Source organism: Crotalus tigris, unplaced genomic scaffold (genome assembly GCF_016545835.1).
Source record: "Crotalus tigris isolate CLP2741 ecotype Arizona unplaced genomic scaffold, ASM1654583v1 scf7180000020579.960993, whole genome shotgun sequence".
NCBI lineage: Eukaryota > Metazoa > Chordata > Lepidosauria > Squamata > Viperidae > Crotalus > Crotalus tigris.
The window spans coordinates 386,474-405,986 of NW_024098088.1; the positions used below are offsets into that span (position 1 = coordinate 386,474).

Below are 19,513 nucleotides of genomic sequence, written 5' to 3' on the forward strand. Positions count from 1 at the left end.
ACATTTGCTGAGCCAAATATAACAGTTCTTGCACTCAATGTGTAATCCTCAATGGAATTATATCTACATGGAAGAAAGCATGCAGTAGGGTACCCCAAGGTTGTATCTTAAGCCCAGGAATCTTCAACATATTCATAAATGATTTAGATGTGGGGATAAAAGGGGAACGCATCAAATTCGCAAATGACAAGCTAGGGGGAATGGCCAACACTTTAAAAGATAAACTCAAGATTCAGAATGATCTTGGACATTGGGGCTTAGCTAACAAAATGCAAGACGGTGGTGCGAAAAGTAACATTTTACACTTAGGCAAGAAAAACCAACTGCATAGGTATAGAATAGGTGATACCCGGTTCAACAGCAGTAATTGTGAGAGGGATCTAGGAATCCTAGTGAACAATCACTTAAATATGAGTCTGCAATCTGCTACAGCTGCCAAAACGGCCAGTGCAGTCCTAGGCTGCATCAACAGAGGGATTGCATCAAGATCAGGTAAAGTGCTAGTATTGCTTTATACTGCACTTGATCACACTTGGAAAACTGTGTCCAGTTTTGGTCACCGTGGTATAAAAAAAGATGTTGAGACTCTAGAAAGAGGGCAGAGAAGAGCGGCAAAGATTATTAGGGAACTGAAGGATAAAACATATGAACAGCTGCAGGAACTGTGTATGTCCAGTCTAGCTAAGAGAAGAACTAGGGTGACTTCATAGCAGTCTTCCAATATTTGAGGGGCTGCCATAGAGGGGTAAACCTATTCTCCAAAGTACCTGAGAGCAGGACAAGAAGTAACACTTGTAAACTTATGTAGGAGAGATCCAACCTAGAACTAAGGAGAAATATCCTGGTAGTGAGGAGTCAGGACGACTGAATGGAACTGAGCATTTATTGTCCGGATGCCCTTCCTGACACCTATGCAGAATTTGGAGGAGATATTTTCTCTTTGTGCCCAGAGAGAGAAATATCTGCTGCTATCTCGGATCAAACTCTTGTGAGGCGAGAGTTCCACCTCTAGGTCACCAGGCCGCTCACCCTATGCCCTCTCTGTTTTAGTAAAAGAATTGATTGACTGAAGTCATGATAGAGATCAATATTTTGGTCTTATTTAGTTACCACCATGCTATATGGAAGATTATAACTAGTACTGTAGGAAAAAAAAGATGCATGGATGGACCAACCAAACAAGAAATACTTTGTGTCTGTTAAGTAATAGGAGAAATATCTGTATGACTATGACAATATGATTCTATAGAGTTAAGGAATATACATGCAGAATTAATTATGAATGAAACAACTAAAATATATCCAAATGGGGGGAAAAAAACCTGTTAACTAGATTATCTGTGTTGTTGTTGGCACATATTAAAGTGAGGAATACGTGATAATTCCATGTTAAATTCAAGGGAATATTGATAACAGCCAGAAATTTGTTTTAAGAAATGAATGAATGTTTAATCTGGAGGGAAATAATTCTGCTAGGTGAGATGAATAGATAGGTGATAATGAGACAACAGTGCAGAAAAAGTGGCTGGGCCATTCAGAGACTTAAACACGAATCACAACAGTGAATGGTGAGCTTTGAAAAATATTTGTTTTGAAATATGTGGTTTAAACCTTAAAAATAGTTTTAACAGTATGCTCGTTTTGATTGCTTATGTCGAAAGGATGAGAGAATTAGAATATAATGAGAATTTCTGAACACAGAAGAGATGAAAAGCATGTCTTAGACAAAAATTAGATATGGATAAAAGTAAAGTAAAAGAAATGAGAGAAAGTGGAGTGACTGCAGAAAGAGAATGTGCAGGTTGTGCATGAACAAGTATCAAAATATATAGGATTCTCCCAAGAGAATTAATAGAAAGTCGGCATTGAAAAAGTTGTCGACATAAACACTTTGCCTCTCAAATAAATCCTATAGTAACTGGAGAATTATCATTGTGAGATATTTAAAATAACGTTTAAATTGTTATGTATTTTAATGATAACAATTCTAGTATTTACTCAGATTCTAAACTTCACTTAGTTATGTTAATAATTTTAACTTGTTGCGATCCTCATAAAATATTGGTGAAGAATGTTAAGCAATTATCCAAGTCCTAAATGAGATAATTACACCCAAGGCCAGTTCTATTAGTCTGCTTTTTTTTATTGTAATGGCAAGGATATTTTGAGAAAATATTGAATTATGGGGGAAAAGAGGATAAGTTTCTTAAATCTGCACTGATTCCTCTCAAAATTAGACAAATTCTTTTTCAGACTCAAATTCCAGATAAAGAAAGATACAGTATAACAGTTAGAAGGGGCTTGGAGGTGTTGTAGTCCAACTCTCTGTTCAAGCAGAATATCCTACACCCTTCCTACACAAATGGCTGTCCATTCTCTTTTTAAAAACCTCCAGTGATGGAGCACCCACCACTTCTAGAGGCAAACCGTTCCACTGATTAATTGTTCTCGCTATCAGGAGATTTCTCCTTAGTTCTAGGTTGTTTTGCTTTGACATCTCTCTTTGAAAAGTTTCCATCCTCTACTTCTTGCCTGCCCTCAGCACCATCATGATTTTAAATGCTCACTAAATGAATGTAAGTTGAGGATTATGTGTATTTACTAAACAGTCCTTAGTGCATGCATGTTATAGGCTCAAACAAGAGGGAGGGTTGTTCTATCACATCTGCTTTTGCTGTTCAGCAGCTATTTAAGTTTTAATTGGGAATACCTAGGGAAATATTTCAGGGATTTTGCTTTGTTTTGAACTTAGATACGCCTCGTAATCTTACGGTGGAGAAAGTCAAGACATCTGCTCAACGTGAGGCAGAGTTTGGAATGCCACTGCACAAAAGAGCAAGGCGAAAATTGATGGCGTCTCCTCTGACAACCCAAAGTCTTCAAGATTACAGCTGGACATGCCCTAATCCTGTGGTGGATTCTCTCAGCGAAGCGTTCTGCCCCATTACATATACACCCGAGGTCTGCAAGAAGCCGGGGGAGACTCTCTGTACAGGAACTGTGATTAAAAAAGTACTGCATACGGCAACCCTTGAAGAAATGAGTCACATGGCACAAATTCAGGAACCATTAAAGCAGAGCAGCAGCAAAGAGGCTACATATAATGTCACCCCAGAGTGCCACATGTACTCAACTAATCTGTGTAAAAATAATATAGACCATATAGACTCTCCTTCTGATGCAGCCAGAAGCAAGTCAGAAGCAGCCAACAGCAGAAGTGTTTTACAAAGGTATTTTATGTAGAAGATGAAATATAAAATAAAATGTCTTTATTTTTTTCATCTCCATCCCTTTTTCTTTTTAACGTGCAACTATAAATCCCTGCCTTTCATTTTACACTGATTTGCCTCAATTAGAATTCTGAGTTGTGAATAGTACATTCAGGCAAGAGAGCTAAAATATCTGAAACCTCTATTTTATTAAAAGGCTAAATTTCAAAATTTATAGCGTTGCAGGTCCTACTTCACTGATTTTAGTAGAGTCCTTTTATGCTTGCATTTCCTTCTGGCATATCCTACACTGCTATCTAGAGAGGGCAAAGTGAATGAGAGAGGCTGCTCTCTCCTTCCTCCTTTCATTGAGCATGCAACTAGCAATAGCGCATAGACTTAAATACCACTTCAATATGCTTACAGAGTCAGCATATTGCCCCCAACAATCTGGGTCCTCATTTTATCAACCTTGGAAGGATGGAAGGCTGAGTCACCCTTGAACTGGTGAGGATCAAACTGCTGGCAGTTGGCAGCGTTAGCATGCAATACTGCATTCTAATCATTGCCCCACCATGGCTCTTTCTCTAACCATAGGAAAGATGAGTAACAGCAAAACCAGAAGATTTCAAATTGGTAATGACTGGACTTTGTCAGTTGTTCAACAATACCAAATTCTAACATGAGCCACGTGCACATTTATATCCTGATTGTGTAAAAGTTTTTCAATGCTGATGGTTTTTGTTATTGTTGTTGTTTGTGGGTTTGTTTGGTTTTTTACATTTCTGTTGTTGTCTTAATGTTAAAGTGGCAATTTTCAAGGCAGAACTAAATAGGCAAATCTATAATGGAAGCATCCAGATAAACAAAATTTGACTGAGTAAATTTTATTTCTGTCCCTGAATTTAGCAAATGTATGGAAAAAAAAATCCGTCCTCCCACCTCCCATTGATTCAAAGACATTTGTACTCTATTGTACTCTTTACAAGACATATTTACAATATTATCTGAGAAATTTTTGGCCCATGTTTGAAAATGTCTATTCCTTGCATCCCTAGGTTAAGGCTTACCCAGAAAACATGGTGAAATCCTCTGATAAAAATAATGATCAGAGGTAGCACTTAACAAAATTTTGAAATTTAAAGCCAATATTGTATATTTCATTTGTGTACCCTACTTTATTTTGGAAAACAAAATAATATCTTAGAAGGTGGGATTTTTAAAAAAACAAGATTTTTGGTGATGACTATTGTAGTTCTTAATTTCAGACTTGGCCTTCCTTCATTGTTAAACAGACAACCAGATCCCATGTGTGCAAAGCCTTCTTATATGGCAATGACATCTGCTGCTACAAGAAAAAGGACGTTATTAAGGTATATAATGCTTCAAGTCAATTTGCTAAATTAGTACTGAAATTGGTATTTATTGTGTCCAATATCTTCCATTAGATCACAAATTAGGATTAATTGGAAAAATTATTTCTGTTTCAATGGAAGATTTCCACTGACACAGTTTTGGTCATTCAGTGACTAGTCTTAATTTCCAGAATGACCAAAATTATGACAGAGAATGAACTCTCACTGAATAACTTTGGATCAGTCATTGTTTCTTGGCCCATTTTATGACATATGTGTTGTTGTGGGAAAAATAAGATGAAGTGCAATATATACTGTCTTAGTATGTTTTTAGTTTCTGTTGTTTACCATCAAAAAACCTAAGTCTTCGGGGTTCTAGATGTGGTATATACAACAAGCTTTATATGGTTAATATTGAGTTAGTATTTGTATTGAACTCTTCTGTATGGGTTCCAAGGCACTTGTCTTTTGTTAGAAATGCCACCCCATCTTTACCTGAACCCATTGCTAGTGTTTTGCAGTATTTTTTGAATATGTCCAATAGGTGCTGTCTAAAACAACTTTGACAGGTTAATTAGTATTGATTTGGCTGGCATGTAGAATAAAATTTAATGCAACTAAGTTCACGTTCCTGTGCATATTTATTTTGGAGCAAATAATATGGAAATGGGTGATAATTATTCCTTGCCAAACATATGTAGCAAAGGGATGCAATTAACAGTTTCTAAATGTTCATATGCATGCTTTGTTTTTTTCCATAAGTTATTATTTGTAAAATTTTGCAGTGACACAGTTTTTTGCTGTTATTAATACTTTACCAGATTGGCCACAGTTCTTTGTGTGCCTTCTAGAATGAATGTTTAGAAAAGGAAAATAAACTGCCAGTTTAAATTAAATTATTTTGCTGTTCCTAAGAGAAGGCGACAAAATAAGCATAGTCTGCAACTGTCCTTTGTAGTAAATGCGACAGTATTTGGCTCTCTGTTTTCAGGAATTCAGAACAGTTTCCTGCAGCCTATATTGTCTGTGTTTTCAATTCCGTCAATAAGAGACCTGATTCTTAAGCAGGAGATTATGTGATCACAATGAGTTTATAGTCTCACTACCACCCCAGTCATTAAGCGTCACCCACTGTTGTTTTGAGACATCATATATCCATGACTTGCGAGTTTACAGCCAACTCCTTCACTGACTGCTTGTTTGAAGCTGGCTGAGAGGTGCACAGATGGCAATCACTGGACCATGAGATGTTGCAATGGCCATAAATCCCTTTAATTGTGAAACATCCAATCTCAATTGCAGGGACATTGCAACATTAGTAAGTGTGTGAGAACTAGTCGTGTAGTTACTTTTTCAGCACTGTCATAATTTCAGATGGCTGCTAAACAGGCCATTTGTTAAACACGGATTATTTGTTGGCTTTTAGATGAAGAAAAGAAACACAAAGAAACACTTATAATGGGTTTGGCATGCTTAGAAAAAAATTAAAATCTTCCCTCAACCTTCCCCCAAATAGAAATATATGTTTGTTTATCTGAAAGAAAGACAACCCTGAATTTAAGATATTCCCTCCCTCTCCCAGGAATAGTAGATAAGTAGGTGGATGGATACATGGACACTGTAGATAAATAATCCTGTGCAATATCCAGATTCCCCAATCTAAAGTTGCCAGTACTAGCTTAGACAATCCTGCATGCAATCTTCCCCATGTGCTCAGTGAATGTGTGCATATGATCCATTTGAATATATTAACAGCACTGTATTGCAGTGCTATGATAATCTAGAGTACTTTCACATACCCATAGCTTTCATCAGTATTTGTTGAATGTTCCAGCAACAAGGAAACAATATGAACTCTAAAGAACCAACACAGAATTATGGCTCAACAATATTGTGCTTAAAAACAAGCTTTTTTAAAAAATGTTTTTCCTCAGCTCTGCATCCAGCAATGGATTAACAAACCAGCACGATCAGGTGACTGCCAAACGCCTAAGACGAGATGTTGCATCAAGTAATAAAGCACTGAGAGTACCTATAACCTCTGGTAAGTGTAAAATTTATAATTTGCAATAATTATATCAAAATATAAGCAACATACAGCTACATAGAAAGCCCAAAATTATAGATTGACATATTCAGTTAGTCATTTTTACAGTCCTTTGCTATGATAATGTAATTACACATTTTTGATAGTTTAGCCCAGTGATGGTGAATCTTTTAGAGACCGAGTGCCCAAACTGCAACCCAAAATCCACTTATTTATCGCCGGGTGCCAGGTGGGCATGGCCCACTGGGTGGGTGTAGCCAAGGTAGGCATGGTCACCTCAATGTTGCTTGTGGGAAGGGATGCCTGTGGGGGCCTGGCAGGGTTGGGGGAGATCCAGGGGTTCTATGGCAGGTGGGGCAGTGGGCAGGAGGCTCGTTCTGCGGGTGAGGCAAGGCAGGGCGGGGGTGCCATTGTCACAGGGCAAGGTGAGGCAGGGGCCAGGGCGGCTGCTGCCTGACACCATCAGCCCCTGCACGCAGAGGCCAACAAGCACATGGGGGCCGACAGTGTCCATCAACATCCATAGCCTGCTGGGCCTCGACTGGCACACTCTGGGGCTCCATAGCCCATCGCCAGCAGTTCAGAGAAGCCACCTCAGCTGGCTGGCCGGCCAACAGCTAAGGAGGCAATGCAGTGGGTCGTGCCCAGGAAAAGGAGAGCATGCGAGGCCAGGAGGGATGGAACAGGGGGGAGGGAAACCAGCCGTGCTGGGATGCATCTGGCCATGTGGGACCTCGGAGAGTTAGAGGGCGGCTGATTGAAGAGTGACGGTTGCTATCTCTGGGGCATGGCGCGCATGCCAACAGAGGGCTCTGAGTGCCACCTCTGGTACGCATGCCATAGGTTCGCCGCCACTGGTTTAGCCTCTTAAAAAAAAAAGACAAAAACCTATAGGTTATTCACTGAAAGCCCCTCAGTAAAGAGACAGGTATTAAAGCAAACAGAAGTGTATGTTAATCTAGTTGTAGATATATCATTTGTTTGTTTGTTTGATTGATTGATTGATTGATATAAATCATATCTCAATGTGACTTTGGGTTGCAAACAATATTAAAAAAAAATTCAAAAGTATGACTACAAAAATTAAAACATAGCAGCCAAGAAAAAAATATATCAATTATTAGTGCAACTAGGGGGCAGGAGCCTTCACACACTCAGCCCGAGGCTTGACAAAGAACAAGGTCTTTAGGTTAACATGGTCAAAACTAACCCAATCTCTGGAGGGAGAATATTCCAGAGGACTGCTACTATGTTAGAAAAGTCTTACCTTTGGGAATCTGCCAGTTATTATTCCTTAGCTTATGGAACCTGAAGCAAGCTCATCCTACCAGACCATATTGGATAGGTAGAAACATGTGGGGAGAGATAGTCTCTTAAGTAATGCCTTAAAATAGTGATTCTCAAACTGTAGTCCACAGACCCCTGGAGGACCATGATGCAACAAACGCATATTTAGAAAGAGGTTGAAATAAAATTGTAGCTTTCTTGAAATTTGCCCAAATATGTAGAGATAATCTTGTATATGAACATACGATAGTTCATTTAGTGACCATTCAAAGTTACAACGGCACTGAAAAAAGTGAAATATGATAATTTTTCACATTACAATCTTTGTAGCATCCCCATGATCATACTTATGACCATTGCTATGTCCTGGGGTCATGTGATCACCTTTTGCAACCTTTTGACAAGCAAAATGAATGGGGAAGCCAGATTCACTTAACAACCATGTTACTAACTTATCCCCTGCAGTGATTCACTCAACAACAGAACTTTTGGGCTCAATTGTCATAAGTTGAGGACTACTTGTATTGAGAACAGTTGCAACATACTTATTTGTTCACTTTATGTAAGGGGAAATTAAAGGCATATATGAAGAATTACATGTAGGATAAATGGGGTTACTTTTTCATATTACGTATAATTTAGGCATAGAATTTACTTTCAAAATAAGGTAGTGTTGGCCCTCATATTCACAAAGAAATGGGATTTCACAATCCCTAGGAATTAGCATTTGCTAAGAAACAAGAGGGACATCTGGAGTGCTTGTGGAATTTCAAGGTGCATCTGGTTGGCCATTATGTGAAGAAAAATGAAGTCCTTCCTTTCCTAGTTTTCTTTTTTTACTTTAATATCCTTGCACTTCTAAAAATATTAATCACATTTGGGGTGGCGGAGTACTGCAGGCTACTTGTGCTGACTGCCAACTATCGGCAGTTCGATCCTTTTTTACAGTTTTTATTAATTTATAATATAAAATACAAAAATGCAAAAGCAAATAGTAAGAAAAATAAGGGAGGGAAAGAGGAAAGGAGAAGTGTAGAAAAGGGGGGGTAGGTGTTGACTTCCAACTCCTTCTGGTGCAGTAGAATAAAACAATATCAAACTTCAACTTTTACTTTAACATTATGGTATAAACTAGCCATTTCTATAACAACAAATCTATCTAATCAGTAAAACCCAAGCACAAAGTGCAGAAGTGGTTTCCAAGTAGAAACAAAAGTGATTTTTTTCTTTGATCAAAGTAGTAAGTTTAGCCATCTCTGCTAACTCCATCAACTTTTGCAGCCATTCGTCCATTGTGGGGATTCAAATGTCCTTCCATTTACCGTCAACATATATACTATAACATCAAAGTTCCAAATTTTTTTCCCAAGTCTTTTTCCATTAAACCCCAAAGAAAAAATTCTGATTTTATCTTTATGTCCATTTTAAAAATTTTCTGTATTAGAGTATGGATCTTACTCCAATATTTCTTTTCTTTAACAAATGTCCACCATAAATGATAAAAGATCCCTTCTTTACATTTACATTTCCAACATTCATTTGAAATACGTTTATACATTCTGGATAACTTGTCCGATGTTAAATACCATCATCTTGTAAAAAAAATCTTTTACATTGTAATTTAATGTGAATTTTAAGCCTTTTATTCACATATTCTCCCATTGTTCAAGCATAACATAATCAGAACATGCCGTTCTGATTCTAGCTGTTTCTTAGACTTGAGGGTAGGCTCACTACAATTAAAATACATTGTTTTACCATAAGTCCACCAGTCTGGCTTTATCACATTTCTTTTCTAAAAATGGCTTCCTGGGAGGACGCCAAAGAGGCATTTTTGTAGAAAACCTTACTTTATTTTTATTCCAAACTCTGAGAATGGCAGGTCTAACAAAATGGTTGTTGAAATCAACATTTAGTTTAACTTGGCAGTTTGATCCATCCTTCCAAGATCAATAAAATGAGGAACCCAGATTGTTGGAGACCATATGCTGACTCTGTAAACTGCTTAGAGAGGGCTGTAAAGCACTGTGAAGTGGTATATAAGTCGTAAGTACTATTACTACATATAAACAAAAGCAGTGGAGTTAACTGCCATTCTTCCAGGCAGAATTACTGCTCTCCCTGTGGAATTTGTTTGGTAAAGTGTTGCATATAGTCTTTCCCATGCTCAAGGAAGCTTAATAGAGCGTTATCAGAGCCCCACACAATGCTATCTTCAAGTTGTTAATTATTTGTACTAAATATTAGATAACAAAGGACACCAGCAACAGTTCCTGTGATTGTCTTGTTCAAGAGTCATGCAACTGAATGTTCAATGTAGAAGTTGCAGCACACCAGACATGCTTTGAATTGTAAGACGCATCAATATTTTTGGATGTGTATTTGTGCCTCTCCTCTGTAAGAGGCAGTAATGATGTACTATAGGAAATAGTCCTTGAAAGTCTGGCTTCCTGCACAAGTTGCTATTGTAATTTTGTTATTTTATATCATTTATATTCAGCACACTTGCCATTCCTTTCAGCAAAATATTTCATTTGCATTCCCTTCGTGTAAAAGGATAAGTGCAGAAAAAGGAAGCCATCAAAAATAAGAAATCCATTTTTGGAATATACCATGAGCAGAGTAAAATATTAATGAAACTTCACAACACAGGCTATTTTTGAGCCTTACCCAGAGACATTTGGCATGCTCAGTCGTCAAAATGTTTTAATCCAAAATCTGAACCATTTTTGTTTTGCTTTATTCCATCTTTCTTTAGTTTTGTTATTATGCAACTGTACCGATACAGGAATCAATTGATTCAACTGCAAACAGTTTTAAAAAGCTTTCACTGATGATGAACTCTCATCTAAATGGTGAGATTCCTAATTATAAAGTAAAATCTTGAAATATGCTAAACGTAGCATAATTGAAAAGCCGTCCTCTAGGCAACACTCATCGAGCTCCAATGTATAGGAGATCATAGTTATAACGGCACTTAAAAGAAGCGACTTATGACTGTTTTTCATACTTACGACCGACCATGGCAGGATTCCCATAATCACATGATCAAAATTTGGAGAACTTGGCAGTTGGCCTGTATTTATGATAGTTGCAGAGTCCCTGGGTCATGTGATCACCTTTTGCAATCTCCTGACGGGTAAAGTCAGTGAGGAAGCCAGATTTACTTTGCAGCCATGTTCCTAGCTTAACAACTGCAATGATTCCCTTAACAGCTTGGCAAGATAGGCCATAAAGTGGGGGGGGGACCTCACTTAACAACTCTCTTGATTTGCAACAAAAACCTTGTGGTCGTAAGCCGAGGACTACCTGTTCATAATTTGTAATTTTTTTATATCACTCTGGACACTGTTCATACATTTTAGGCATATGTAACATTCAATTTGTATTTAATACCGTATATTCCTGCATATAAGGCGACCCGGCGTATAAGACGACCCCCGACTTCAGCACCAATTTTAAAGCTTGCGAAAGTCGTCTTATACGCCAGAAAGTACGGTAGTTTGTCAGCTCTTCTGGACGTCTCTTTCCTGTTATTATTTTGTGAAATTCGGGTTTACTGTGCTTCTGTTCTATTTTATAGTTTTAAAAATTATAGCTTTCAGTAATCTAATGCCCTCCATATGTATTAAACTAAAACTACATGATCTCCAGCCAACCAGTTGTAATCCAGTACAGCTGGAGAGCATCAGGCTAAATAAAGATGTTTTTAACATTGAGGAAATTAAAAAATTGAGTTTTTGTTTTATTAATATGCTTTTGGTGTTTTGTTTTGTTTTCTTCCCTCTCTTTAACATGATTTATTCTTTGTTTCCTAGGAATTAGAACAAGAACCTGGAAACGTAATGATGGGCTAAGAAAACTTCTCAAAAGTAATTTGAAGGAAAATGCATCAGTACGCACAAAAGTGGGCCCTTCAAAAGAAGCATGAACATTAACTCTAAAGTGAAAATAAACCTTTGTACAATTTTGGTTTCTTAGCAAAAAGAGTAAAACTAACAATTCCTCTGCCACTTTCCCAAGTATGGTAATTGTGGAAATTAAAAATCCATTTTGATTTTCAAATGCTTTTAATGCCCACATCTGGCCTCTAGTTTATCATGTAATTGGAACCTTCATCAGACTTAAGGATTGCTTTGGCAATACTGTTCAATATCTTTGGTAGTCTGAATGGAATTTTCTATCATTTTCTCTCAACACGCTGAGTAAATTACAGGATGTGTTCCCTTTTGCATTCCATGCCAGTGAATATTTCCCAAGCTGAAAGTTTCCATATTTGCTGGGCTATCATTCCCCACATTTAATTTTGTCTTAGATCACGGGACTTTCAGTCCAACACATCTAGAGGTCAAACCATTGGAGAAGGCCTTTGGAGAAATTTCTTTTGCATGTAGAACTATAAGATGTCTTCAGATTGGATTGCGCCAATGGATTCTCATGTCTTTAGATACTTTTAACTAACTCTTCTAGACTTATTGTTATTTTTTCCAGCGTAAAAAAAGACTATCCAATGTCCTAATTCTTACATTAACATCTTGATGCACACAGAAGTCATAAGTCTTTTGTTCTCCATTTTTTTAAAATTCTACCTATTTGGGGGATACATTCCAGGAAGTATTTATTTAAAAGGAAGGTATTAGCTAATGTTTAGTTTTAATTTTTTTTACTTTCTGAACAACTGAAATCTTAAAATATGTCTTTGTATATTTAGGTTTCTTACAATATCTAGTGCAGTGTTTCTCAACCTTGACAATTTTAAGGCATGTGGACTTCAACTCCCAGAATTCCACAGCCAGCATTGCTGGCTGTGGAATTCTGGGAGTTGAAGTCCACATGCCTTAAAATTGTCAAGGTTGAGAAACACTGATCTAGTGTGTTTTGTGGCTTTTGAGTGTGTGTGTGTGTTGTAGGCTAATTGTGAATAAAATTTTCAGTCAAAATTGACGTATCTGTAGCTTTTTACATTTTTCTGCTCTTAAAATTGATGCATTTTAATCTTTATTCAATATAAAAATATAAAATGATGCCCACAGATTATGTGCTCCCTGTTATAGACCAGGGCTTTTCAACCAGTGGTATGGGTACCACCTATGGTGCATTGGCACCTGGCAGGTGGTATGCGACCATCCTAGAAAAGTGGTAGCGGGGGAGGGGAATGAGCTGAACTGGTGGCAGCACCGCACAAGCCTGAGCGAGAGATGGCTGGAGCTGCAGGGCTGTCAGGGCTCAGCGGAAGCGCCAGGCTCCAGCTGAAGCTCGGCGCTGATCCTGGTGCTTCTGAGCCCTGAAGAATCAGCTGCAAAGCAGCACTGATCCTGGCGCTTCTGCTGAGCCCAGAAGAAGCACCGATCAGCTGGAATGCTTTGGGGAATAATGCTAAATTGGAAGGTCCAAATAGCTCATATGGAAAGAGAAGTGTTTCAGTTATACAACTTGAACAAATTAGGTGAATTTACATTGCCAGATTTAGTTTGTACAGTTAAACTATTTGTGTAAGTAACAGAAGAAAATAGCTGCAGGGTTTTCTTCCAGGCATAGCCAATTGATGCCATCAGTATTCTTGATCATGTCCATCACTGGCTCTTCATATAGCTAGTAAACTATGAGAGAGAATTTATGTCTTGTACTCAAAATACTAATGTTGTCTTGTTCAGTTTCTCAGATTTCATCAGTCGTTGCCTATTATGAACCTTATCTGGTGCAATGTACAGAACATACATAATTGTGAACATTTTGACCAAATTCATTAAATGTGGTTTAATAATCATGTGAGTATTGGGAAATCCATATACAAAGCATAAATTAAATCTGATACCTTTGAGGGGAAAAAATCTGTTTCTAAGTTGGCACAAAAGCCTCAGTAGTTGAAAGAGTTTCAGCTATCAAACTTGTTTCTGATAATTCTTTCTGATAAATAATATTAATGCTAATGTTTAAAAGAAAGAACAAGTTGTACAGATTCCAGATACTCGCTGGTGTGGAAACATGTTTTTAATAACACATTATTTATTTCAATGTCAATAGCTCCTTTTTCAAAGAAAGAAGCTCTCTCATCAGACATCTGCAAAGAAAGAAGAGAAATTGGGGTAAATTTGCTAGCTTTTTCTCCCTCTTGCCATTGTTGCTATTCTTTGTGTGACTTACAACACTGAATTTTCAGCTCCTAAATTTACCCTGAAACATGTACAGATTGAAGACGGGAAATACCTGTAAATGGAAAATGACCGAAGTAGTAAAGATAAGAGTCATAGGGCAGGAAAAATTGTCCCTGCTCTAATATGCTTTTGTTTAAAATTATCCTGCTTTCCAGATTTGGCAATATAGAACAATGAAATATAAAATAAAATATATTTAGGAACCACCCAACCTTACCTATCCACAGGCCATGAACAGTATTAGACTACCATAATCAAGTGACAAGGAGTGTTTTAAGTCCTTAACTTGTAATAAAATTGGTGTGTGCTTTTCTTAGAGAAGGTTTCCACAGAAGAATGCCATAACAAAAGCCCCCCTTCCTAAGTAATACTAAATTAATATTTGTAAGAGGTTGCATAATCAGAAGAGCCTCTGCCTCAACTAATGAAGGCAGCTCTGTATCAAACAGGGCTTTTTCTCACATTGTTTCTGTAATTGTTTGGGGCCCTTCTAAGTTAAGGTCCTCTAAAAATAAAATGAAGCTCTTCCCTTGTGGGTACATGGATACATAATACAGAAGCAAGATTTGGAGAAGACCAAGTCTTGGAAAATGGATAAAATAAAGGATAAGATAGTTAAGTAACTTAGCTTGTGATACATTATTAAAAGCATGAGCTTACAAGTATTCAAAGAAACAGTTACTGGTAGACAATTTTGCAATCTGTTGTTCATTGAATCATTAAAAAAGTAAAATATCTTGGAGTTAGTTTGCAGATTATTATCCTAATTCTGTGTTTCTTAATCTTGACAACTTTAAAATGAACTTCAAATCATAGAATTTCCCAGCCAGCAAGCTGGCTAAGGAATCCTGGGAGCTGAAGTCCACACATTTTAAAATAGCTGAGTTTGAGAAGCAGACTTAACTGATCTCTGGTTAAACTATTCCTGCCTAAGAATGATGTTTTCACCCATTATTTAAAAGGCAAAGAATACTGGAAGTTGAAATCTTCATAAAGGTGTAACTAAAGAGGTTTAATATGGGTTATTTATATATGCATTTGAATGGGAGATTGCAATGTAGAATATGGAATCCAACAATGACGTCTACAGAAATACACTTAAAAATAATGTCTCTAGATCTAAAGTAGCTAAACAATGTTACTAAGTGGCTTTTGCAAAAAGAAGCAAAAGGAGTCAGACTAGTATCAACAAGATGTAAACCATGCTCCTTTTCTGCATGCAGTGCAATGTAATGCCCAAAAGGCGCAGGGTATCTGTCAAAACCCTAGTGGTTACAAGAACATTCAGAACCCTACTATTCTGGCAGATACTGATATATGGAAATACGTATATATGTATTTCATGACATTGCACTTACACCCTTCCTTTGCTTTTCAATTTTCAGCTGCCATAGATAGTGTCTCTCCCCCCCCCCAATGCTGCCTTCATAGCAACCTTTGTGAGAGAGGATTGAATTTCCATCTTCCCAATCCAACATTCTAACCATTGAAATGTGTTCGAATATTAGTAGCTCGGGTGCCCCTTTGAATTGTGCACTTTGACAGATGAGCACAATTCAAAGCACTCTGAAGATGTCCCCCCGCCCCACCCCGAATGGAGACCAAACGTTTGCAGCCAAATCGCCAAGCTTAGAGATCAAACCAACGGCCAATTTTAACCATTCCACTGGATTCATATTTGCTAGAAATCATACACAATAACCAGTTCTTTAAATGCAACTACTGCTAACCAAATCCTAAATGCAGGTAATAGTCAATAAGAGTATCTGAACATGAAGATCAGTTTAGTCTACAGGGAGAAACAATGAAGCAATCTTTGATTGACCACTGCCAACAAGCTTTCAAAAATAAGATTTATCATATTATCTTTAACAACTAGTTGATTTACTCTTTATACTTTCCATTTAGAATTTGTGAGGTTCTATCGACTTTATAAGTGTACAGTTAAAGTTTTTTGTGTCCCCACCAACCCATTCACAACAGTCCCCAGTGCATGAGAATTATCTGTCCAGTTGTAATTATACATGACAAATGCAGTTGTGCAGAGTCAATTTGATCCCCATCAGGCTGAATAGAATGTGATAATTGTACAGGAAAGATTGCAAAAATGTTACTGTTTGTACAGCTACATATTTTACATGTAAATCAGACCACATAGAGATTGCAACCAGGTGAGATCAAGAGGTAAAGCTGAGTAGCATGTTTCTAGCCCATACGTACAATAAAATAACTCCTTGTTTCCTAGTTCTTTGTTTAGTTTTCCCAAATATTTCTGCCATTATCAGTCACGATCCATTTAACATGTGCATTCTATTAAAGAGTCAAAATCTTTTTTGGTTTTGAATTTTATAAACATTCTATGGAATGACATATTAAGAGCAGATAAATTGTTTAGATATCAAGTACAAGTTACCTCTTACATGCACTGGGACAGAGACATTTAGCTGATGTGATATAGAAAGGGAACCATATGAGAATTATTGGGATCATTTTAATACCAATTTTTAGATCATTAGTTGGGATAAATCTCTGTCTTGTTCATAATATCTTAGATACCTAAAGGTTCACGGGTATTCAGTGACTCATTCTCCTGGCTATGAAGAAGTACAGCACTGTGTTCTTATGTGTGGGTTGTTTGGTGTGCTAGCAAGTTTGATCTTTGTATATTTGGCATTTGCATTTGACGCACATTTTTTGACTACTGAAACTTCAACTTCTTGAGTCCTAAATCAGAACTTCCTGGAAGGGTAGAGAGAAATTTGTTTGTCATATTTGATATGGAGTGCTGGTAAGCTCTCAAAAACCTTGTATGAACTGAAGGTTCAATATATATGAAGATCAGAACAGTACTTATCAAAAGTACATACGTAATGAAAAAAGGCTATTAAAAGGTTATGCAAATATCTGGAAACTAATTTTAATGTTTTAAAATTTGTATTTTCAACCATAGACTCTGACACATATACTTGCTCAGTTTCACCCTAACATGCACACATACATTCATACATACAGTATTCCTTTGAGTATTTTCTTTAGTATTGAATCTTGTTCATAGGTCATAATAAAGCAGACCTTCAAGAGGCTAACAAGTAAAAAGTACAAGTGTGCACATTAAGACATGTTTCTGGGTTTTTGTCAAATAACTCAAGTCATTTGATGCCTGCAACAGACCATGCTAGAAAAAAATCCTGTTCCAAAGCAAATTTTGCAACTGAAATTATGCAAATCTGTACACCTGCTTATTTGATTTAAGCAGCTTAGGTAATTACAAACAAAGCCCAGCCATGGAGAGAGTATCAGTTTTGTTGTTGCTTTTCCTGATCATGGGCAATTCTTCTCTATTCTTTCCTTAGGAAAAAGAAAGAGGTCATCGCCTCCATCAAATCACTGTTCTTTTTCAAGAGTGGTCAGACGGGGGTTAGGGAAATACTTTCTTAAGCGTTATGGTTTAAGTCGTGTAGCAGTCTGCTTTTATTGATATATTCAAATATATTTTCCCTACTTGCAAAATATGTCTTGCGATGCTACAGCAGAGGAAAGTAGGAAAAATGGAAAAAAAATATCTGAGATGAATAAGAGAAATTACAGCTGTTATTTTCTTCAAGACTTGAGTAAATTCAATAGGAGGAATTAAGATTAAAGAAAAGTTAAAACAGTAAAAGACCTTTAAATGTTACTATGGTATAGTGAATAATCAAGATTTTTGCAGCCCAAATATAGGCTTCTATCATGGAGATTCTCAATCATCTGGGTCATGGTTGTTTCAAAGGTGCTTTTCAAAAGGCAACTGGGCCTTCTTGGTTTTTCCCTTGAAAACATTTTGCTTCTTATACAAAAAGAACTGACAAAGCTTCTTGGATGAGAAGTGAAATGTTTTCAAGGGAAAAAAAAACAAAGTCCAGTTGCCTTTTGGAAAACACATTTATATCATGTCATTTTTCTCTGATTAGTACCTTATCTCAGATTTAGAAATGGCACCAGAAATACTGCGACTATGGAGTCACCATCGTACAAGGAACTGCTTAAATTAAAAGCCACAAAGTGTCTGGCAATTTCAATTTACCAAGATTATAAAACAGACTGGATCCTCCAAGGTTTCCTGCTACACATCCCACTAGATGATTTAACAGGAAATGTATGTGGTAGTAATGGTAAATGAACCATTTTATTTCGCAGCAGCCTAGTGTTTCATGAGAAAATGCCCATTAAGACCGTTGCTTCAACTGTAATTTCCCTACAATTATGAAGACTTTAAAGTTAATGTAGCATGAATATTGTCTATTTAAGTCAAACTGGCTGTCTATTATTTATCATGGTGACATTAGTAAGCTTTATTGGAGCTGACATACAGTGGCTGTCTTTTTAAGCCATGGATCTTTACAGCATTTTACATTCCTACCTGTAACAGAACAAGCATAAGACAAGCCTAAGCACAATGGAAGTCTTTGCCTGAGTGCACCTTATACAAGTCATTAAAATAATTACATGATACAAAAACTACCTAGAGTTAAAGGGCTTTGGTGGAAGAGTTAGATTAGACATGTCAAACTTGCGACATCGCAAGACGTTTCGGGACAGTTTTGCCATTGCCAGCAATGAGGTGGGTGCAGCTTCCGGATGACACGTCCGGTCCATGGGCTGGCAGTTTGACACCCCTGAGTTAGATGTTTAAATGGCTGAACTAAAATAATAGAAAATTAGCAATGGATGTTTTAACTAAACCTTGGGAACCATCTCTGCAATATAGGCATACCCCTTACTCTTCTAGTGAACCTAATTACGGTTCTAGATCCAGTTATGTATTAGTTAAGATTCTCTCTCTCTCTCTCCCCTCCCACCTTTGCAATATATTACCCCCCTTCTAATACATTCCTCAGAACTTCTGGGCAAGAATGCCAAAGAACATAAATCATAAGGAGATGTTCTTGGAGGTAAGAAGCCTGCCACCAATCATGTCAAAAACCAGAATTCAGTGATCTTCCTTCAAAGTACACCCATGGCATTAAAGTTTTAAACTCTGCTGACACAGCATATCAAAGACTTTCTTCACAGATGTGTCCATAAAGAAGATGAAGTATATACATACTTGTTTTATAATAAAACAAGTTGTCTGCTCAGAAAAAGAAAATATGGAGGGGCAGGTAATTTGTAGTCCCTCCCTCCCTGCACACCCCTATCTTTTGTATTTTGTAGAGTCTTCAAAGCAGAAGCATCTGCAGGGGGACCAAGAAAGTCAAAATGATTGTAGCAATGATTAAAGACCCAACCCTTTTTTATATGGCTCACAAAATGCAGCTAGAAAAAAGTGAAATTTCATTTATGTGATCGTTTGAATGCATTTGGGTCGATATAAACGAGGAGGGGAAATGACATTGCCATAGATGTATACTATAGGCCACCCAACCAAACAGAGGAAATAGGTGAACTTTTTTCTAGTCAGCTAACTAAGGTATGTAGGAA

The 19,513-nt window shown here is 37.2% G+C and overlaps 1 protein-coding gene across 2 annotated transcripts in view; it reads left to right on the plus strand.

Moving 5' to 3' along the window:
* KIF18A (kinesin family member 18A) overlaps nucleotides 1-12,643 on the plus strand; it is a 44,629-nt gene extending 31,986 nt beyond the window's left edge. The window contains exons 14-17 of one of the 2 annotated variants that reach the window (XM_039367119.1): nucleotides 2,753-3,230; nucleotides 4,478-4,582; nucleotides 6,499-6,608; nucleotides 11,717-12,643. In XM_039367119.1, coding sequence (XP_039223053.1) covers nucleotides 2,753-3,230; nucleotides 4,478-4,582; nucleotides 6,499-6,608; nucleotides 11,717-11,829 — 806 coding nt within the window. In that variant the 3' untranslated portion in view covers nucleotides 11,830-12,643. The remainder of the gene's footprint in view (nucleotides 1-2,752; nucleotides 3,231-4,477; nucleotides 4,583-6,498; nucleotides 6,609-11,716) is intronic. The other variant, XM_039367120.1, reaches the window with a different exon arrangement.
* Nucleotides 12,644-19,513: the final 6,870 nt, after the last annotated feature.